At 39.4% G+C, this 23,943-nt stretch overlaps 1 protein-coding gene across 1 annotated transcript in view; it reads left to right on the forward strand.

Annotated features, from left to right (window-relative positions):
* The window catches only part of LOC126260833 (F-actin-monooxygenase Mical), a 556,018-nt gene that overhangs the window by 324,355 nt on the left and 207,720 nt on the right, over positions 1 to 23,943 (forward strand). Inside the window, exons 6-12 of the mRNA XM_049958228.1 lie at positions 5,666 to 5,767; positions 6,294 to 6,501; positions 9,551 to 9,667; positions 11,717 to 11,818; positions 12,443 to 12,699; positions 20,721 to 20,978; positions 21,506 to 21,848. Coding sequence (XP_049814185.1) covers positions 5,666 to 5,767; positions 6,294 to 6,501; positions 9,551 to 9,667; positions 11,717 to 11,818; positions 12,443 to 12,699; positions 20,721 to 20,978; positions 21,506 to 21,848 — 1,387 coding nt within the window. The remainder of the gene's footprint in view (positions 1 to 5,665; positions 5,768 to 6,293; positions 6,502 to 9,550; positions 9,668 to 11,716; positions 11,819 to 12,442; positions 12,700 to 20,720; positions 20,979 to 21,505; positions 21,849 to 23,943) is intronic.

The following is a 23,943-nucleotide window of genomic DNA, read 5'->3' on the forward strand; positions in this document are numbered from 1 at the left end:
TGTGTGTGTGTGTGTGTGTGTGTGTGTGTGTGTGTGAACAATTTTTAGTTTTGAATGCACAGTGCCCGACAGATACACAACCACTCCACATTATTGCGAGGCCGATATCCAGTGAGGCCGATATCCAGTGTCAGTACTTTCACTCAAAAAATGTTTTATCATCCTGTTTACTGTATTGGCAGCTGTACACTGATCATGATATTTATTACGCAGTTTGTGATGCTTAATTTAGTGAAACTTTCCTGCACGCTTGCAAATGGCTCTGTGTGTCTGATGGTCAGTTAAAAGCTTGATGTGGTAACTAAAGTAATAATAAATTAAGGATGGGTCAGACTTTTTGCAGTTACACAAATTATTGCTTTTGTAATCATCCAAGCATGTTTCACCACAGTTGTCATCCTCAGTATGTTTTTTTGTTATTTTCCTGAGATACATACATATAGGTTATTTTTAGGTTAAGAAATATTCTACATCAAATTTTGTTGTCATTTAAAATGCATGTGCACTTTACCTTTTATTTTATATTATGTATGTTCTGTGGCACTCAACCAAAACAAGCCACAGGTCTAAACTAATGCACCATGTCATCTGCAAACATGAGGGATGTTAGAAAAGTTAATTTTTTGTTTATTACCTGATCTTTAAAGATAATAAATAAAAAATTCAGTGCCGATGATTTTCTAGCAGCCCTCATGTTTGCAGATGCATGGTGTACTAATTTAGACTTGCGGCTGATTTTGGTTGGCAGTCAGAGGACACTCACAATGTAATGTAAAAGGTAAAGTGCACATACAATTTAGATGACAACAGGATATGACTTATCATATTCCTTAACCTCAACAAAATTTGATGTATCATATTCCGCAACCTAAAAATAACCTGTATGTGTGTATTTCAGGAGAATTAAAAAAAAAACGCGGAAGGACCCATCCTTAATTCATTATTATTTTCCTGCAAGCTCGGGACCTGAGCTCAAAATTCCAATATGATAGTAGCTAAAGTAGTTAGTGTGCACTTCACTCTTCCTTGTGTTTGCTAATGCTGTTGTAGTTTGCCATTCCAAAAGACATATTCCCTCTATTAACCTTACAGGGGTTTACTCAATAAACTATACTCTATAGTACGTAATGTAAGCTGTCTAGCTGTGTATCCATGTAATTAGTTTCCTCCATCTTACATCTATAATCATAGTGTTAGGAATAGATCTTCATATATTGTGTGATGCTAGATGGTGGTTTGTGATGGTCAAAATATGAGGTTGGCTTTACTACTTTTGGGGTTGCACTTTGTTTTAATCTTGCTATACTGTGATGGCAAAAACAGTTGAAATAGATATGTTTAGGAACCAAATCTTTTGTTGCCAACTTGGTACATTAGTGATTATTGTTGTTGTGGTCTTCAGTCCTGAGACTGGTTTGATGCAGCTCTCCATGTTACTCTATCCTGTGCAAGCTTCTTCATCTACCAGTACCTACTGCAGCCTACATCCTTCTGAATCTGCTTAGTGTATTCATCTCTTGGTCTCCCTCTACGATTTTTACCCTCCACGCTGCCCTCCAATACTAAATTGGTGATCCCTCAATGTCTCAGAACGTCTTCCCAACCGATCCCTTCTTCTTGTCAAGTTGTGCCACAAGCTCCTCTTCTCCCAAATCCTATTCAATACCTCATCGTTAGTTATGTGATCTACCCATCTAATCTTCAGCATTCTTCTGTAGCACCACGTTTCGAAAGCTTCTATTCTCTTCTTGTCTAAACTACTTATCGTCCACGTTTCACTTCCATACATGGCTACACTCCATACAAATACTTTCAGAAACGACTTCCTAACATTTAAATCTATCCTTGATGTTAACAAATTTTTCTTTTTCAGAAACGCTTTCCTTGCCATTGCCATTCTACATTTTATATCCTCTCTACTTCGACCATCATCAGTTATTTTGCTCCCCAAATAGCAAAACTCCTTTACTACTTCAAGTGTCTCATTTCCTAATCTAATACCCTCAACATCACCTGACTTAATTCAACTACATTCCATTATCCTCATTTTGCTTTTGTTGATGTTCACCTTATAACCTCTTTTCAAGGCATTGTCCATTCCGTTCAACTGCTCTACCAGGTCCTTTGCTGTCTCTAACAGAATTACAATGTCATCGGTGAACCTCAAAGTTTTTATTTCTTCTCCATGGATTTTAATTCCTACTCCAAATTTTTCTTTTGTTTCCTTTACTGCTTGCTCAATATACAGATTGAATAACATCGGGGATAGGGTACAACCCTGTATCACTCTCTTCCCAACCACTGCTTCCCTTTCATGTCCCTCGACTCATATAACTGCCATCTGGTTTCTATACAAATTGTAAATAGCCTTTCGCTCCTTGTATTTTACCCCTGCCACCTTCAGAATTTGAAAGAGAGTATTCCAGTCAACATTGTAAAAAGCTTTCTCTAAGTCTACAAATGCTAGAAACGTAGGTTTGCCTTTCCTTAATCTCTCTTCTAAGATAAGTCGTAGGGTCAGTATTGCCTCACGTGTTCCAAAATTTCTACGGAATCCAAACTGATCTTCCCTGAGGTCAGCTTCTATCAGTTTTTCCATTCATCTGTAAAGAATGCGCGTTAGTTCTTTGCAGCTGTGACTTATTAAACTGATAGTTCGGTAATTTTCGCATATGTCAACACCTGCTTTCTTTGGGATTGGAATTATTATATTCTTCTTGAAGTCTGGGGGTATTTCTCCTGTCTCGCTCATCAGATGGTAGAGTTTTGTCAGGACTGGCTCTCCCAAGGCTGTCAGTAGTTCTAATGGAATGTTGTCTACTCCGGGGGCCTTGTTTCGACTCAGGTCTTTCAGTGCTCTGTCAAACTCTTCACACAGTATCGTATCTCCCATTTCATCTTCATCTACATCCTCTTCCATTTCCATAATATTGTCGTCAAGTACATCGCCCTTGTATAGACCCTCTACATACTCCTTCCACCTTTCTGCTTTCCCTTCTTTGCTTAGAACTGGTTTTCCATCAAAGCTCTTGATATTCATGCAAGTGGTTCTCCTTTCTCCAAAGGTCTCTTTAATTTTCCTGTAGGCAGTATCTATCTTACCCCTAGTGAGATAAACCTCGACATCCTTACATTCGTCCTCTAGCCATCCCTGCTTAGCCATTTTGCACTTCCTGTCAATCTCATTTTTGAGACGTTTGCATTCCTTTTTGCCTTCTTCATTTACTGCATTTTTATATTTTCTCCTTTCATCGATTAAATTCAATATTTCTTCTGTTTACCAAGGGTTTCTACTAGCCCTCATCTTTTTACCTATTTGATCCTCTGCTGCCTTCGCTACTTCATCCCTTAAAGCTACCCATTCTTCTTCTACTGTATTTCCTTCCCCCATTCCTGTCAACTGTTCCCTTATGCTCTCAGTGAAACTCTGTAAAACCTCTGGTTTAGTCAGCTTATTCAGGTCCCATGTCCTTAAATTCCCACCTTTTTGCAGTTTCTTCAGTTTTAATCTACAGTTCATAACCAATAGATTGTGGTCAGAGTCCACATCCGCCCCTGGAAATGTCTTACAATCTAAAACCTGGTTCCTAAATCTCTGTCTTACCATTATATAATCTATCTGATACCTTTTAGTATCTCCAGGGTTCTTCCATGTATACAACCTTCTTTCATGATTCTCGAACCAAGTGTTAGCTATGATTAAGTTATGCTCTGTGCAAAATTCTACCAGGCGGCTTCCTCTTTCATTTCTTAACCCCAATCCATATTCAACTACTACGTTTCCTTCTCTCCCTTTTCCTACTCTCAAATTCCAGTCACCCATGACTATTAAATTTTCATCTCCCTTCACTACCTATATTATTTCTTTTATCTCGTCATACATTTCTTCAAGTTCTTCGTCATCTGCAGAGCTAGTTGGCATATAAACTTGCACTACTGTAGTAGGCGTGGGCTTCGTGTCTATCTTGGCCACAATAATGCGTTCGCTATGCTGTTTGTAGTAGCTTACCCCTACTCCTATTGTTTTATTCATTATTAAACCTACTCCTACATTACCCCTATTTGATTTTGTATTTATAACGCTGTATTCACCTGACCAAAAGTCTTGTTCCTCCTGCCACCGAACTTCACGAATTCCCACTATATCTAACTTTAACCTATCCATTTCCCTTTTTAAATTTTCTAACCTACCTGCCCAATTAAGGTATCTGACATTCCACGCTCCGATCCGTAGAACGCCAGTTTTCTTTCTTCTGATAACGACGTGCTCTTGAGTAGTCCCTGCCTGGAGATCCGAATGTGGGACTATTTTACCTCCAGAATATTTTACCCAAGAGGACGCCATCATCATTGCATCATACAGTAAAGCTGCATGCCCTCTGGAAAAATTACGGCTGTAGTTTCCCCTTGCTTTCAGCCATTCGCAGTACCAGAACAGCAAGGCCATTTTGGTTAGTGTTACAATGCCAGATCAGTCAATCATCCAGACTGTTGCCCCTGCAACTACTGAAAAGGCTGCTGCCCCTCTTCAGGAACCACACGTTTGTCTGGCCTCTCAACAGATATCCCTCCGTTGTGGTTGCACCTTCGGTACGGCTATCTGTATCGTTGAGGCACGCAAGCCTCCCCACCAACGGCAAGGTCCATGGTTCATGGGGGGGGGGGGGGGGGGGACATTAGTGATAAGCTGCCATAAAATGGATGTCTTTCTCCAGGATAATTCTTACATTGTGTCTGGGTACTTTTATCAATCACACATTGTAGTTACCAGGTGTTAATTATCCATTTGTTTTGAGGCTTGATGTAACATTGTATACATTATGTTTGTAATTTCTCTGGCTGCAGTCGTAAAAATAAATTTGTATAGACATTAAAATGTGAAAATAGATGCAAGAGAATGTAGAAGTGGACAAAGGAGGGTTCTAAACTCAGTCGTTTGTTGAGACAGAACCATTGTGTACAATTATTACGGATATAAAAAAAGGGAGAATTGTTGAAATACATCAGAGTATAATGTGATGAAGGAATATGTATCATGAGTTTATGAAAAATGTAATTAAATATTGGCAGAGGAATTGATTAATAAGATAAGAAACTGTGCAAATGAAGCTAGGCTGAATAATAGAAAAATGGGACAGAAGAGATGGAGAGATCAAAAAAGTATTTAAAAGTATGTAAATTTGAAACTAAACACTAAGAAATACTCTTGATAGCTGCAAAAGGGAATTTCAAGAAAAATAAACTGCAAGTCAGAGACTAAACAAGTTTTGTATAAAGGAGGAGTGAGGGGGATGAAGCAAAAGAGAAATAAAGCTGGAGCAGTTTTATGAAGGGAGGTGATTGAGAGAGGGGGTCTACAGAGAGGTACAGATTTAAAAGAGTCTGTATCAAATTATGTAGTTGATTGAAGGTAGGATTGCATAAAGAGAAAAGATTCTGTCAGTGGAGTTTGCTAATATTTGTGACATGTAGTAGAAGAGCACTGTCCTGCAGTAAATAAAAATAACTGTTTGGCAGAATGGCAGTGGTTGCTAAAATTTATGCTTTGGGTAAGTCTGATGCCTTTGTTGTTCTTAATGTCACCATTGTCAGTGGTGCTGTTTTTATATATAATTGCAGATGACAATATTTCTGATATGTTACAAGTGTTGTTAATGCATTTCAGTCCAAGCTACGTTCCTGGAAGGCTCAGGCACTATGGGCAAAATTCGACAAACGAGCGAGTCATAAATGCTACAATCGAGGGAAAGCTAGTCCAAACTCAAGGGTTAGTACCAGTTATGGTGCTTCATAAATTCTGTGGTGCTTTATTTAGTATATTAGTATGATATGACACTAGTTTTGTTACTATTTTTTATAATGGTTTATGTACTAATAACTGTCTACATTCTAAAAATTTGCTCATTCTGAAATTATATAATTTTCTCACCTAATATGTAACGTGAGTTAATAATATGAAAGTAGAATATCCCTTTCTCCTCCCTTTGAATCTCCCTCCCTACCTCCATCACTGCCTGTGTTGTAGAAATTAAATTTAGTACATCCACAATTGTAAGGCCAAATAACTTCCTTAAAAATCAGTATTTATTTTTGTGGTAGTGGAAGCAAAGAATTGGGGAAAAATGACCGTATTTTTTCTTATAAAGAATAAATAAAATTATTTAATTTCACTGACATTGTAATTGCCTCTTCAGTTTTTGAATAGAAAGAAATGCATTACAATAAAAAATGTGACTAACTTAAATCTTCACATATTTTCTTTTATGTTTGATGAACTTAACTTTGTATTACAGGTACTGATCATTGGGGCAGGTCCCTGTGGTCTTAGGACAGCAATTGAAGCACAGTTAATAGGTGCAAAAGTTGTAGTTGTTGAAAAAAGAGATCGAATAACACGGCACAACGTTCTTCACCTGTGGCCTTTTGTCATCCATGATCTCAGAGCTCTAGGGGCTAAGAAATTTTTTGGGAAGTTTTGTGCTGGATCTATTGATCACATAAGTAAGTATACAGTTTTGATGTTTAACTAGTGTTTAGATCATAAAATAAATGATACGAGTGATGTATGCACAAAAAAGTGTGATGATATAATATATAGATACCACGATAATGGAAACAAAAAAAAATCCAATCACCAAGCGGTGGCAGGAGCATGCATGTATAGAGGTATTAAAATCTGCAAGCTTTCGGAACCAGAGGCTCCTTCCTCTGGCAAAAGGGTTGAAGGGGAAGGGAAAGGGGTGAAGGAAAAGGAAAAGGAAAACTCTTCAGCCAAAAGGAGCCACTGGCTCCAAAAGCTTGCAAATGTAAATTCCTTAATATGTGTGTTCTCCTGCAGCCACTTAGTGAGTGGGTTTTTTATCTATACAATTACATTATATTTTCTAAAATTATTCTTTTCATCGATGTACCATGTTATTATTTGACAGAAAGCTCATATTTTATTTTCCTCTCATAACTATTTTTGATATTTCCTCTCATAACTATTTTTGATGATACATTCTGACATAGAGTGCAAGGCCTTTGTTATTTTCATTTCTACTTTCATTTTCTGATACACTGTTCTCATACAAATGAGAATAATGATACTTCCTGAAAACAGATCTTTGTGTGTAATTACTTTCACATATTTGCCTGCTCAGTATTATTTGTGATTTCTATTGTGTATAAGATATTATTTGTTTGTTTGTTTGTACATCATTTGAACTAATCAGTGTAACATTTTTTCATAAACACTAATGAAAATAACAATTCAATTAAGTGTGACGACTGAAAACATGTAAGAACAGAAATGAAACAAAGATAGAGGTAGTTGTAGTGTAGTGACAGGTGGACATTGAGAGTAGGCAGTGGTAGGACCCAAAGGATGTTTTATGGCTGTGTGTGTGTGTGTGTGTGGGGGGGGGGGGGGGGGAGTTATCAGAATATCTGTTGATGTCAGATATGTTGTATTTGGTGATGAAAGATGCTCTTGGTCACAGTTTATCATTGGCTGATGACGAGAGTGACCAGCTGACAGTTGGGTGATAGTCATGAAGTACTTGCAGTGGGGCTGATACGTGTCCTGCACTTGCATAACAAAGACATAATTTGAGGATCTGAAGCAGATGAGAGTTATTAAGATATTAGTTGACGAGAAAGAATTCATTTTAGTGACTCATCTAACTGCCCTTGGTTTTGCCCCAGTTTTATTTGTGTATCATTCTCTCAATGGAAAAGTAGATGTGGTTGGCGAGAGTTCAGTCAGCTGTATGTGTAAGGAATGGGGTAGTAGGTCTGAAGTTGATTGGACATAGGGAATGTTAGTATTTAGGAATGAGGCATAAATAATGAGAATCCAAGGATATGATTATTGTAGGTGCTTTGTGTTTATTATAAAAAGATAGACTGCAGACAGTAGGCTGTGGGTGTCTGTGATCAGCTACAGTGTGTGATTTGTGTGGGTTAAATTTTGTTAATTTTAGGAAGCATGTATGGTATGGATGTTAAAAGGCAGAAGAATTCAACTTGAATGTTCTGGATGTTTGAGCAGAAAGAGGAGGACGTGCTGGACTTACAGAATTGTATACCTATTGCAGGAATTGTAGATTAAGGTATCAGGCAGTCACTTAAGTCATTCATTATCTTAATCCTGATCTGGGTTTTCCATGGTCCAAACTTGCTAAGTTGAATGCTGGAGTGGTTCCATTGATTAGGCCATGGCTGATTTACTACCATATCTTCACTTACTCCTATCCTACTTTGTTAATGTTTTATATATGTATATACTATTCCTGTAATGTGTCTGACATGTCCAGTACTATTGTAGTAAATGCTCTATGGATGAATAAATAAATAACCACTTAGTGTCATCACAACAGACATAAAGCATCCAGCTACAGAGAGGATGATGAGATTATTGCTCTTACATCAGTTATCCAGTTGGTCGTATTTGGGAGAGGGATGTCTTTCAATAGTTCTGAGAAATCTGAAGGATTTGCATTTTTGAATAATATGTAACAGCATTATTGTGGGTTTGCTTCAGTTTTCAGTACTACGCAAGCTTGTAACTCTTTCATGTTCTCTCTCTCTCTCTCTCTCTCTCTCTCTCTCTCTCTCTCTCTCTCTCTCTCTGAAGGTGGTAGACTTCAGTTTATTGGTAGAATACTGGGGAAGTGCAATCAATCGACAAAGGAGATTGCTGACAAATCACTCATGTGACTGGTTCGAGAATATTTTTAAAGTGGGCAGGACCCATACCAGATAGGATTAACAGGGGATATTGAATGTATACAGAGAAGAGCAGCACAAATGGTCACAGGTTTGTTTAATCCATGGGAGAGTGTCACAGAGGTACTGAAGGAACTGAACTGGAAGACTCCTGAAGGTAGATGGAAACTATCCCAGGAAAGTCTGTTAATGAAGTTTCAAGAATCGACATTAAATGGGTACCCTAGGAATATACTGCAACCCCCATATGTATAACTCGCATAGGGCTCATGAGGATAAAATTAAAATAATTACTGCGCGCACAGAGGGATTCGAAGAATCATTCTTCACATCCTCCATATGTGAATAGATCAGGAAGAAATACTAATAATTTGTACAGTGGGACATATCCTCTGCCATGCACCTCATGGTGGTTTGCAGAGTGTAGGTGTAGATGCAGCATGTAATGCTTATGCATCTTATAGCCAATCAATGCCTCATTTATGAATTGGGTTATATTTATTCACTCCATTGTTTGTATTCCATTCATGTTTTCCATTGTTGAATTGGTCACACACATTATCAGACATATTCGTTTTAACAGACATGTTAATAAGTGTTTGCATCTAATTGTGTGGCTTTATGATAACTATTGTTTTAAATACTACAACCTCGAATTAATCTGTGTATTGTTTCTTAGAAGCAGAGAGGCTCCAGTTAGGATTCATTTCATGTATAACTGTAAGAATTTTTCAGAAATAAATATTAAGTAATTGAATATACTGGATTCAGAAAGTTTCTCTTTTGTTTTTGGGATAAGAAAGTTTTATAGTCTGCTGAGACACTGTGTTACTTTGTGCAGGTATACGGCAGCTACAGTTTATTTTGCTGAAAGTAGCTCTGATACTTGGTGTTGAAGTTCATGAAGGTGTTGGATTTGAAGGCCTTGTGGAGCCACCTGAAGATCAATCCATTGAACGTAATATATAACTATTACATATATTTTTTGTTCATTCTTAATTGTTTTCATTTATTTGCTAGATACTGGTGTAAATCATACGTGGAGCAGATTGCTATGTCATGTTACACATAATTAATTTATCAGTAGTTAATTGTGATAATAGTTCATACATGGTACTAGTTCATCGACGGTAATAGTTCATCGACGGTAATAGTTCATCGACGGTAATAGTCCATCGACGGTAATAGTCCATCGACGGTAATAGTCCATCGACGGTAATAGTCCATCGACGGTAATAGTCCATCGACGGTAATAGTCCATCGACGGTAATAGTCCATCGACGGTAATAGTCCATCGACGGTAATAGTCCATCGACGGTAATAGTCCATCGACGGTAATAGTCCATCGACGGTAATAGTCCATCGACGGTAATAGTCCATCGACGGTAATAGTGCATCGACGGTAATAGTCCATCGACGGTAATACTTCATTAATGGTGTGTTTGCTGATCATTTATATACATTTTTTTTTTCATATGTCCCTGTAAGAAAAGTGGGAATAGCACACTTTATTGATAAACAGAAATATTTTACCTTAACTGCATTTCTGAAAGTGGCGATGGTAGAGGAATGACGAGAGAAAAGTGTACACAACTATTAAGCTGTTGAAATGAAAAATAAAGCAGTCTTTGTGGAAGTAGTGACTTTTAAGTTAATTTAATTGTGTTTAAGAACACATTACTATATCCAAATGGGGTATCGATCTTGGAAGATTCAATGCAGGCCTCACAACCTGCTTTTAGTAATGATTATCACAAACGTCTTCAGTATCTTGATGTCTTCGGGCTTTCATTATTTTATCCAGTGATTTGAAGAGTTACCGAATGAGTGTATTGCTGTGGACCTTCCCACCACCAAAGCTTTGTTTTGCATGTTTTCCATCAAGGGAGTCACATATCTTCCCACCTTCATTTTGTGCACCATCATAGGTTGTTACACCATTTCATACAGTTCTTGGAGCTCCCTGATACAGCCAGTCACATTTTGCATGGGTTCAAATGTTTTCCCCAAGAGTTTTCACTCAAAATTTTATAACTTCTAATTGTCTGCTCTTGTGGCACTGAAGGTCTCTGTTCCATGTAGCAACATTGAAATAATTATTGTTGTGTTTGGTTTACAGGGGATAAAACATACGGTCATAATCAATTATACACTGAAGTAAGTGAGTGCATTACTAATCAGTTGTTTATCTTAAGGTTTTTTGTATTAGTTATTGCACCAGGTTTTCATATAGAACCCAGAAAGTGAATTATAATCAATTCTTAACAAAGTGTACAGAAGTATTTTGTAACAACTACTGATTTTTGATAATTTTATGTTGAATTGCTCTCCATCTCTTATATTTGTTCTAATATTTTGCTTTTCTTGTCATAGTTACATTGCTAAAAATGTTCACTTTGTGGAAATGTTAGCTCTCTCTGATGAAGCAGCTGCTTCTTTTATACTTTAAATTTATTACATAAGTAGTTTTCTTGGTTGAAAGTTTATTTGTAGGGAAATGACAAATAAGATCACAGGCTGTAAGAAATTCTAAATAATAAAATTAGAAATGTTCTATTATGAACTGTAACCAAGTGAAGACATAATGGTGCCTACATATCTCAGGTTGCAGATTGAGGCATACCGTAAACGTACATACAAAAGCTAACAAATTCATTATCTGTGGAAACTAAGTTCACCACCCAGGTAAAGGAGAGAAGGAACGTTTAAGTAGAACTCTGTCTGCTGTCTATGACAAGTCGACTGTTTTGTATCATTATTTAATTGCAAAATCATGAAAATAATTGTGCTGTAAAAAGTACAGCTTAATTTAGGGTGTGTTTGCAATTTGGGCCAATATTTGCAGAGGCCTTTACTGTAACACTAATACAAGAAACTAATACATCTGTTGAAATCTTGCTGTTTTTGTGTTTCTATTATTTATTGAATGATGAATGGATACTGAAATTATTTAAGAAATTAAAATTTACCTGTTTTAAGGTAGCTAAATTGTCTATGATATTCACAGGGACAGGCTGGCGAGCAAATGTGACCCCTCCTGACCACCCAGTTTCTCAGTATGAATTTGATGTCTTAATTGGAGCTGATGGCAAAAGGAACACTCTGGATGGTAAATTTCTTGATTCATTGACTACAATATTACAGTTGTTCCAAGCATGGATTTCCGGTTGGGACTCCGATTGTTGGTGCTTTGAATCCAGAGCATCCTCTTGTTCATAAAATGTATCAAATGAATCCATAAGCTGTCGAAAATATTCTTTGGTTAAAAATTGATATCCCATTTTTGTAAAATAGAAACACCCATTTCAAATTGTTGACTGAAATAGTACTCATAGTTTGCTGACTTTATATGACTAATTTTCAGATTTATGAAATTACAAGAGGCAGAATAGGTTGCCAGTACTTACTTTCAGAAGACAAAATTCTGCTACTGTTGATAGGCACATTCACAATTGAAAACCCAAATCCTAACTTTCACAACAATTAGTTCCTCCCTCATGGTAGAAAGAGAGACAATTTGAGGAAGAAGAAATGGCAGATCATTCAAACCCCAGGATGAGAGGGGCCCTCCCAAGTCTCCTATGTTGAAATAAATATAAGATTTCTACAGAAAATATACTATGTGATTTACATTCAACATTAGATGTATACATTCTGTGCAGCTGGAAAGAATAAAACAATTTGCCATGTTCATCTTATTCCTTTACAATAACTCATCTTTTTTTTCTTGCAGGGTTCAAGAGAAAAGAGTTTAGAGGAAAGCTTGCAATTGCTATTACTGCAAATTTCATCAATCGGCATTCGGAAGCTGAAGCACAAGTGGAAGAAATCAGTGGTGTTGCTTTCATTTTTAATCAAAAATTCTTCAAAGACCTATATGCTGAAACTGGGATAGATTTAGAAAATATTGTTTATTATAAAGATGAAACACATTATTTTGTTATGACAGCAAAGAAACAAAGCTTGATAGATAAAGGGGTTATTTTAAATGTAAGTTGTCAGTTTATTTTCTGTTATGGTTTTTTGTTTTAAAATCATAATCACAAACGGATAAATCATTCATCAAGATTGTAACTCAATAATTAATAAATAAAATGTGATATGTTGCAAGTATAAAGATGATGTTATAAGTATTATATTACATTTATGACAAATTTCTTTGTCAAACAAGAAAATCAGTTACTGGAATGAAACCAGTCCACATTTTAGTTTAATCTCCTTCCAAGTCAGTGCATGACAATATCAGTCAGGGTTGCCCCAAGTTCTGGGAATCTGGGAATATCAGGGAATTTAAAATGTGTCAAGGAAATCAGGAAAATTTCAAAAACACTGGAAAAATCTAATTTTTGCCTCCTCCTCAGGCCAGAGGCCACGGGTAATGGATTTAAGAAATTACGACTGTCTCACTGCAAGAACATTGTACAGTGAGGCATTTTATAGACATTTTACTTATTCTAGTACATTTTGGCACTTTGAAAGTAATTTATATAGTAGAATGTATTATTGATAAGAGGAAGAAAATAGTGGCAGTCACTGGCAGTTTGTACAAAAAATACTCACACATCTCGTGAAAGAAAAACCACACAATACCTGTAAAATAATAGACATAACACAGTGGGCAATAACCGACAATAACAAACATAGTAGAACCAACATTTTATTGGCAGTCATCTGGAGTGTTGGTTTACACAACTCTTCCCTGCGTTATACACTTCTTTCAAGAGGCCTACTTTTTTCTGCTGTTATTTCTGAAATCAGTGAAGATATTTTCAATCTGTCTTGTGATCCCAATGAAATGTATTTTTGTCACCAAATGTGTTTCGTTTTATTGAAATAAAATAACATCTGTGGTCTTAATGAAACGTATATAACATTTGACTTCCTTTTCCATCTAAAAGCAGTTCACTGCAGAAGCTGTTGATGTTAGTACTCGTACTTAAAATTTTTGCTCACATGTTTAGAAGTACAGGAGCACCTACATTTTTTGTTGACTTATGTCTTTACTTACCCTTGAGATCTCAAAATTTGTCCCCCCAGGAGGCCAACAGCTCTTTGGTGGGTATGCGTGTGGCGCATATGGGTCCCTGAGCTACTGCAATCTTTATTCTTTTCTGGGCTGCTTTCCCTTCCCTGTCCTTCTCTTTCCCTGACCTCCTTCCTTTCCCTTTGCCCCCTTCCATTCCTTCTCTTGGGGTTCTTCTTTATGTCAGCCTGGCTATCCTCATGACATTGCTTCATCTTGTGGCTTTAGTTGGTTGCTTTTGCTCCTCCATTTTCACTTTTCTTTTTTGATCCCCCTCAGGTGTTAGACGTCCATCTCTAAATTTGAAATCTGTGGTGCGAGCCAGATGGGGAAGAACTCCCTCCCTAGACTCTTTGGCATGGATTCCTCTCCCTCTCCTTCTCCCCCTCGCCCTCCTCCTCTCCCTCTCCCTTTTCCCCTTCCCCCCCTCTCCCTCCTTCTCTCCCTCTCCCTTTTCCCCTTCCCCTCCCTCCCTGCCAAAGTCCTTTCGCCTCCTTGCTAGGTCACCAGGTCAGTAGCCAGTCCATGTGGTGGAGCTGTCGTGTACCCATCTGGCTGAGCCCCCCCCCCCCCCCTCCCCGATAACACAGTGATCACTCTGCTGGTACCTGTGTTGTGAATGCCTCGTGCAAGCCTATGAGTGGTTGCCCATCTTTTTGGGGCATCAGAACTCCCGGCAATGATCGTCCTGCCAGGCGGCCATTGCTGTGGCTGGATGGTGCCCATAAGGCGAGCCCCTGTTCGGAGTGGGTGGTACCAGGGTGGACATTTGGCACTCTCTGGCCTTTCTACTGCGGCCTTGTTTCTTCCTTAATGTAGTTCTGTCTCGGTTCCTGTTTCTGCCTTTCCAGCCTTACCCTCCTAGGGTACACCGTGGGAGGAGAGCCACACTTTCCGGCTTGGGGGCGAGACCCTTTTCACAGTTCCTGGTTTCTACCAGCACTGACAAGGAGACTTTTTCCACCACCAAACCCCTTTTCTTTGTGGAACATACTCAGGACAAGTTCAGTTCAGTTGAGTCATTATGCAAGATAAGCTCTGGCTTTCTCGTTATAAAGACAACTTCTGCCAGCCAGCCAGCCTCCCTCTGTGCCTGTGCCTGTGCCTGTGCCTGTGATTGTTTAGGAGACAACCCCATAGCTATTACAAGTCACTAAGTATGACACATGATGTAATTTTCCGTAGGAACCTTCTCCTCGAATTTGATGATCAACTTACGGCTAATTTGGATTGACATGGCATTATCTTTGTCTGGCGTGTACAGAAAGGCCCTAAGGACCATCGTATAGACACTGGCACTTCCATCATGGCATTTGATTGGGATACCCTGCCAGAAAAGGTCAAGGTAATGGTGTATAAGTGTAGTTTCCACTGCCCCAAGTTCTGTCGCATGTCCTCACGATGTGACGCCATTCCCATCTGTGTTGACTGTGGCTGCTCTTTTCATGTGGGGAGTACTTGCAACTCTCCGCCTAACTGTGTAGACTGCTCAGGTCTCATTCTCCCCACTCAACGGAGTGTCCAGTGTACATGAAGGAAAAAAAGAATTCAGGAAATAAAGACCGTTGACCTTCGCAGCTACTTTGAAGCCAGAAGAAATTTAATAGACTTCACCCTGTAAATCTCTCCTCTACCTATGCCTCAGTTACGCCATCACTTCCTCATCCCTAACCCCATCCCACCCCCTTTTGTTTCCTCACCCTCGGCGGCTCCTATCCCTTCCTCCTCCTCCTCCTCCTCCTCCTCCTCGGCCAAGGAAAACTTCCTCTTCTCTGGCTTGTGCAAGGGATGGTGCTCCATCTCGGAACACCACTACCTGGCATTCTCAGGACAGGGAGCTTGCATCCTTGGGCCAGAGGAGAGACCTGCACTCCAAGGTCCCCAAAGCCACTCACACTCTGTTCAATCCTGTCATCACTGTCACCTGTTCAAGAAGAAGCAGCGCAAGTCAAAGAAAGAGGCTTCCCACAGGGCTTCATCTTTTCACTTCATCCTGAATCGGACCCAGTTTTATGGATGTCACCCCATCCTCATTGATGAAGACCACCGACCAATTGACCTCCCCTCAGTCCCTTTATGCTTCATCTGGACTCTAAACACATGATAATCCAGTATAATTGCAACGGATATTATTGCCAACTCCTGGAAATACATTGCCTTGTTTTCTCCTACTCTTCATTCTGTCATGCTCTTAAAGAAACTCACTTCATAATGTCTGCTCTCTAAAGTTTCATGTTGTTGAGCGTTCTATCGGAACCATGCCGGCCCCGGGAGAGCATGTGGAGGGGTCTGCACTTTGGTTCTCATCAACACCATTAGTGACTGGATCCCCCTTCATATCAACCTGGAAGGAAAGCAGTTAGAGTGCAGAAGGCTGCAGCAATCACCATTTGCTATGTCTACCTCCCTCTGGGAAGGCCACTTCCTTATGCTTAACTGTCTACCTTAATACAGCAACTCCTGCCCCCATATCTCCTCCTTGCACACCACCCTCTGTGGGGGGAGTGCCACTTTGTTGGGTAGGGGTCTTCTACTTGACCAACTTACTACAGACTCTGTTTTGTGTCTCCTCAATGACGGTTCCCCTACCCACTGCAGTGCCGCTCATGGAACTTTTACTGCTCCTGATCTCACAATCTCCTACCCTGCTCTCATGGGTTGCCTACATTGGTCACCCTTTGATGATCTTTGTGACAGGTACCACTTTCCAGTGATTCCCCTGCTGCCGCCAGGCAGACGGGTCCCCACGTTTGGCGTTCCGCAGAGCCAATTGGCCTTTATATATGTTTGCTGTGCACTGTGGCATCTCTCTCAAACTACATTGATGCGATCGTGCAGGGTATTTCTGCCACTATTCTTCATGCTGTTGTCACTGCTGTCCCCCTCATCATTGGCCAGTACCATGGGGGACCAAGGACATGGCAGTCGCTGTCCAGGACTGCCGACAGGTGGTGCAACAATTTAAATGACACCCTTCACAGACCAACCTCCTTGCTTTGAAGCGTCTCCATGCTAAGGCTCATTACCTTATTAAGCAGAGTGAAAAGGACTGCTGCGAGCACTATGTTTCCTCCCTGGGGACATATGGCTTTCATCGCAGCTTTGCTCCAAGCTCTGTAGCCTTCTAGGCCACATGTGACAGTTAACTGTCCAGGGGCTTATCCTCCAAGGTGCTGTGTCTTCTGATCCATTGGTCCATGCAGAACACCTCATGACACACATTGCGACATCATCAGCGTCCTCTTCTATCCTGCCACCTATCTCCAGCAGAAAAACAGAGTTGAACAGACCCCCCTTGTGTTTCAACACCCTGCAAGCTGAAACCTGTAATGAACCCTTCACTGAATGGGAATTCTTGCAGGCTCTTACCTCTTCACATGACATGGCCCCAGGCCCAGATACCATCCACAACCAGATGATCTAACAGTTGGACATTACACAGAGGCAATATCTACTCAGGGTCTTCCAGCACATTTTGCTCACGGGTGTCTTCCCCTCACAGTGGTGAGACAGTATAGTTATCCCCATCCTTAAGCCCGGGAAGAACCCAATGTCTCTTGACAGCTACTGCCCAGTTAGCCTGATGAATGTACTTTGTAAACTGCTTGAGAGAATGGTTACTTCAGATTTTGTTGGGTACTTGAATCTCGGGGACTTTTGTCCCCGTATCAGTGGGACTTCTGGGAAGGATGATCTCCAACTGACCATTTACTGAGATTAGAAACTGCAATCCGACTGGCTTTTACTAACTGTCAGCACCTTGTTATGGTCATCTTTGACCTACATAAGGCATATGATATGGCTTGGCGCCATTGCATTTTAGTTACCCTCCGTGACTGGGGCTTTTGCGGCCCCCTTCTGATTTTTATTCGCAATTTTTTATCCCACCAGCTCTTCCTGGTTTCAGTTGGCACTTCACTCAGCAACCTTCAGATTCAGGAGTATGGTATCCCACAGGGTTCTGTATTAAGTGTCACACTCTGCCTCATAGCGATCAATGGGCTTGTAACCTCAGTTGGCCCTGAGATTACCGCGGCGTTGTATGTCGATGATTTTTGCATCTGGTGCAGCTCCCACTCGGTAGTGTCTGTTGAGTGCCAGTTCCAAGGGGCCATCCATCAGACTTCTGCTGGGGCTGTCTCCCATAGCTTCCAGTTTTCTCCCTCCAAAATGCTAGTTACGCATTTTTGTCATCAATTCATAGTACACCCTGATCCAGAACTTTATCTCCAAGATGTTACAGCACAGTCCTGTTTCTTGCCCCCCCCCCCCCCTTTATATATATATATATATATATATATATATATATATATATATATATATATATATATATATATATATATATATATATATATATATATATATATGAAAAGCTGACGTGGCTGCCCATATTCACCACCTGAGGGCCACATGTATGCAGAAATGTGGAAGCTTAATGCTCTCTGCCTCATGGCCCACACATCTTGGGGTGCAGATCATGCAACTCTTCCCGTAGTCCCATTGACAGTCTCCTTACAGGAACGAGGATTCTCCCTCTACAAAAATGATGAAGCCAACTCACAGATTCCCTGACCATCCCGTGTACCCTGTTGTCTTTGCAAACGAGGGACGGCTCCCTCCTGATCAATGCCCATGGGTGGGATTGCCAGTTGGAAGGCGTCTCACTTCCCTCTGTTGAGGTCTCCATCTCAGGCCCCATGGAGTCGGTGCGTGTGTTACTCAGGCCTCCCTCCACAGTGTTTTAACATGTATTGACTCATTGAGCAGCCTGCTACTCTTGTCATCTTTTGGTCTCTGCTGTCCATGACCTTTTCTCGTTCCTTGGCTGTGCCATGTGCTCTGTTGGCTTTCTCTCAGTCCCAAGTCATGTGTGTATCCCAGGGAATGAACAGGCTGACAGTTTGGCTAGATAAGCTGATACTCATGCTCCATTTCCTTTCATGACTCCAGCTGTGCATATGCAGGTTGATGTGAAATCTGTCTTTGCCCAAAAGCGGAATGACATCTGATGCACCACTTCTCTCAGTAATAAACTCTGCACAATGAAGGAGACTGCTGCGCTTTGGTGCTCTTCAATTCTGCTCCTGTCGGAAGTTGTCCACTGCTGTGCTTTGGTGCTCTTCCTTCGGCTCCTCTCAGAAGGAGTTCTACGCATTGGTCATACCAGGCTCACCAGTTGTGTCCTCCTGTGTAACAAACTACCACCACAATATGGTTGTGGAGCCAGACTGACGATATCCCACATATTGGTAAAATGTCCCCTTCGTGCTAAGTATAGTCTACCTTAATTGTAATATTAGCTGACAATTCACAGGTGGTTGAACTGATCCTCAGTTTCCTCTGTGAAAGTGGTTATTTTCAGATATATGGTTTTGCTTTACTCCTGGAGCAGAGGCAGGGTGGTTGTAGTTAGAGCCTCTCTTCACATTTTTTTCAGTCTGAGATCCCATGACCACTCCCTCGTGGAAAGATCACTCTTTTTCTCCAGTTTTTAGATTTTGTCTAACCTTTTATCCTTTTACTGTGTGTGTTTTAACTTCCTTGTTTTATAATTTGACTCCCCTGACTGGATCCATCCACTTTTAGCTGGTCCTCTTTCTTCTGTGAGTAACTTGTAACTTTGGAATCACGGGACTGATGATCTTGCCATTTGGCCCCATAAACCCTCTCAATTAATCAATCAATCTCAAAATTTGCCAGGGAAAAATGCTAAAACATGTCTGGAAATCAGAAAAATATCAGAGAATTTCACTTGGGGTAACTTGTGGCAACCCTGTCAGTGTGATTTTGTTTCTGCAGCTGAACAGTATAGGAATAACTTCTTGTTCAGTCTCCAAATGGATTTAAATCAGAAGCTGCCAAGCTGGGAGTTACCATGAATGTTTGTTTGTTTATAATATGCTACATTACACACTATTTGTAATATTGTGTGTGTGTGTGTGTGTGTGTGTGTGTGTGTGTGTGTGTGTGTGTGTGGTGTTAGTATGGGATGATGATGATGATGATGATGATGATAAAGGGAGAATGCCAGCACGTAGCCTAGTCCTTGAGAAAAGCACTAAGGAGGCTTCCAAGCTTAATGTCCCCACGTGATGGATGGTTCACCATCAACAGCATCACATGTCCTCACTTCATGACATAACGCAGAAAGGTTTGTTATTTAAACCAGGACAGTGGCTCAATGTTTGGTGATCAGGAGCCTTATGCCACCACTTCTCCTCCCCCTGCCAGCCAAATAGTGGCAAAGAAGAGTGTTTGCACCACAGGGATTCAAATTGGCTTACCCTTGGATCAGTGTCCATTTGGAGAGAAGTGTTACCAAGTTTCAGAAATATATCGTTCGCTTGTTTTGCGAGTTGCTAGTATGTCTTGCACATAACATTTGATGCTTTGAAAGATATTTAATTTAATTACTGTTACTTTAATTTTGAAAATTATTTCTCCCTGGTAATATTTTCAGAATTTAATCTATTAGTATTATTTTTTATATAAAAAAATGCTGTAATGTGCATCTCTGTAGAGCAGAAAATTGCATCAGTTTCTCTTTTATGTAGTCACAAAAATTTTCCCATTTGAATCTGCTGCAGAAATATCATATTCAACTGATGACTCGCATTCGGGAGGACGACGGTTCAATCCCACGTCCGGCCATCCTGATTTAGGTTTTCCGTGATTTCCGTAAATCACTCCAGGCAAATGATGGGATGGTTCCTTTGAAAGGGCATGGCCGACTTCCTTCCCCGTCCTTCCCCAATCCGATGAGACCGATGACCTAGCTGTTTGGTCTCTTCCCCCCAAACAATCCAAAAATCCAATCCAACTGATGACACATTTTTTGTGTTATTAGTTTAGATCTCAGATAATCTTCCAGTAGCACATAAATGTTCATGAAAATTTTTTGATCATATACTTCATATGTTTTAAGGAGTTACATCAATTAAGCAAACATAATTCTTGCTTTTTAAAATTCCATCATACTTTCTTATAGGACTATGCTGAGACTGCAAAACTTCTTGCTGTAGAAAATGTAAATAAGGATGCTCTTCAGGAGTATGCTCGACAGGCTGCTGATTTTTCGACTAACTACAGACTGCCGCAACTAGAATTTGCACTCAACCATTATGGGCAGCCAGATGTTGCTATGTTTGACTTCACTTCAATGTTTGCTGCAGAAAATGCAAGCAGAGTGATTGAGAGACGAGGGCACAGATTGCTCCAAATACTTGTCGGGGATAGTCTCTTGGAGGTAAATACTAATGTCATTAATTCGCCCACATACCTGTTTGGAACCCAACACAAAAAAGTGTTTCTGGTGATGTCAGATACATCTAAGTTAATGAAGAGAAGAAACCCATTAGGAGCTGTTACTGTAGAGCTTATAAAAATTAACAATTATTAATGATATTTTGCTTTTACACTATTTATAGTGAAAAAGAAACATGTTACACAATTAATAGAAATGACAATTTTTAGGGAGGAGGGGGGGGGGTGCTTCATCTGCTATTTAAGCTACTGCTTCTTATCTACATCTTTTGCTTAATATTTTCACATGTACAGTGTTAATTCTACAAGGCCAAAATTTCTCTATGCATTGTGAGGACTGAAGTCTTGAAGTCCATTGTATTCCTTTTAATAGTCGTATAGATTACTGCAAAACAATATTATGTGTCTTTTTGTTTTGTGTGTGTGTGTGTGTGTGTGTGTGTGTGTGTGTGTGTGAGAGAGAGAGAGAGAGAGAGAAACAAGAAGATAATTTTTAATTCTTTCTTCCAGCCCTTTTGGCCAACAGGATCAGGCTGTGCACGTGGTTTCTTGAGCTCCATGGATGCATGTTGGGCTGTTCGCAGCTGGGGAAGTGGCCACTTAACTCCACTAGAAGTTATAGCAGAACGTGAATCTATTTATCGGTTACTAGGACAAACAACACCTGAAAATTTACAACGCGATTTTGCGAACTACACTTTGGATCCCCATACACGGTACCCAAATCTCAACACCCGAGCTGTGCTTCCCATACAGGTGCGAGGACTGTATGACACAGATGATCCCACTTCTCTTGAACAGTTGTCATACAATGCTACTGAACATGATCTTCCTAAGAAGAGAAGGAGAAAAGGTGGGTATTCAATATTATATATCAACTCATTAGTGTCTCATTATAATTCTGTTTATAACTTCAGTTCAGAAAAAGTTGATTATTAATTCTTGTACTTCTGTTTTTGGAATTTCGAACGTAATATGCGTTTTAAACCTGCAGAAACGTTATTTGGAGTTGGTCAAAGAAGAAAGAACACAAGATTTCCCTAAAAAAATTCTAATTTAAAAAAATTCTAATTTAAAAAAATTCTAAGGGATTAGCACTAATATGTTACTTTCTTGTTCTTTGTAATTCAAAGGGTGTGTGAGGAGTTTTCCAGTTTTATGGCCCACACATTTGTTGCATGACATAAATATGAATAGTCACTGACTGTGGGATGAAATTGACTGTTGTACAAGAACAAATGCAGTGCGGTTATGCATTAGAAATAAAAGGTTTCATTACCACAATATCTATGTTTCTATTGTTTCTCCATGTGTTACACATTTTAAATAAATTTTGTTTTTCCATAAGAGTAGTTTGCAACATATTTAAGAAGAAAGATAACTTTTGTGTTTGTCAATCATTTTACATAATTGTGCCCATTCTGCATTCCTTTGGTGTCATCATATTCAGTTTGAGACAGAATATTATTTTTTCAGATATTTTCAACTCTCTCAATCAGTCAAGGAGGTTATCTATCTTATTTTGCAATCACTCACATTACTTTTCTGTGCATTCTTAAATTCATTTCATTTCATGGAAGTTCCACATTATTCTGATTTCTTTGTGAACCACTTGCCTGAATTATGAATTTAACTTATAACATGGATCCCTATGATTTAGTGATTTCTGGTACCAATCTGTGAACACTGCCTATTTCTTATGCAGTTTTATGTAGGAAACTTGGCCACCATGTTCTAACTTGACTGTGTAATTTCATCAGTCACACAAATACATTTCAGTGTTCCTCATATGTCAGATGAGTGCAAAATATTTGACAAGGATGAATGGACACAGCGAAAATGTGACATCCAGTCACATCATGCAAAGTATAAATTTTGCATCACACTGTCAGGCAACTGTCTAGTTGTTTTTCAATGCACATTTTTTTATACTTGGTGTTCTTGGGACACAAAAATCTAAAAGAGAGAATATTTTCTATGCCAGTTAAGTTATTCATATTTATTGTTATTTGTCCTTCGTCTTCATGCTCTTAAATTTGTAAGTGTTTCCTATTAGATTCTGATAGCCTGTTTTTCTGTTCACATGTGAGCTTCTTTATTAGCCAGTTTCTGTTTCCACTGGCAGGTATTGTCTCTTCTTCTTGTATGTATTCCAGAAGCCTGAAATGGTTGTATGAAAATATTAAACATTTTTTGATATCTGTGCATGTGCCCATATTAAGCTTGGCAGTTTCTGGTGACATTTTTTCTTCCTTAGTATATGTTTCAGCGCCTGTATTTTTGTCTTCCTGTCTGTACATCCCAGGTTCCAGAATACAATGAATTGTAAATATATTATTTGTTATTAATGAAGTTTAATTTGTGGGCACTGATTGAGAGATTAGTGAAAGTTGTAAAATTCAAGAAGACTTTATAAACAGCGGAATGTCCAGAATAGTATAATAAACCATGTGAGTTGGGCTAGATTGCTACATGCCACATAGAAGAGCTGTTGAGTGGTGAACAGGGTACATATAAAACATATAAAAGTAGACTGAGTTATTGGACACAGGCCTCCTTCAAATTTAGAGAAAAAAAAACACACACACACACACACACACACACACACACACACACACACACACACACACACACACAGAAAGAGAGAGAGAGAGAGAGAGAGAGAGAGAGAGAGAGCCACTGCCATCTCTGGACAATGAAGTCTCAGCATCCAGAGTCGACTGTGGCCATCTATGTTTTTTCGAAATCTGGAAGGTGACAGTTTAGTTTACTTTTAAATGCACCTTTTTTGTAGCAATCTATCCTAATTCATGTTGTTATTCAACAATACAATGGCATTTTTATATTTCATCACCCGTATAGACTAAGGATAAATTAGCATGGGACTGATATGCATTTGCCTTATACTTAGTTTTACAATCAATCTGAAATAACTCTAGACTTAAGTT

This window comes from Schistocerca nitens, chromosome 5 (assembly GCF_023898315.1).
Source record: "Schistocerca nitens isolate TAMUIC-IGC-003100 chromosome 5, iqSchNite1.1, whole genome shotgun sequence".
NCBI classification, from domain to species: domain Eukaryota; kingdom Metazoa; phylum Arthropoda; class Insecta; order Orthoptera; family Acrididae; genus Schistocerca; species Schistocerca nitens.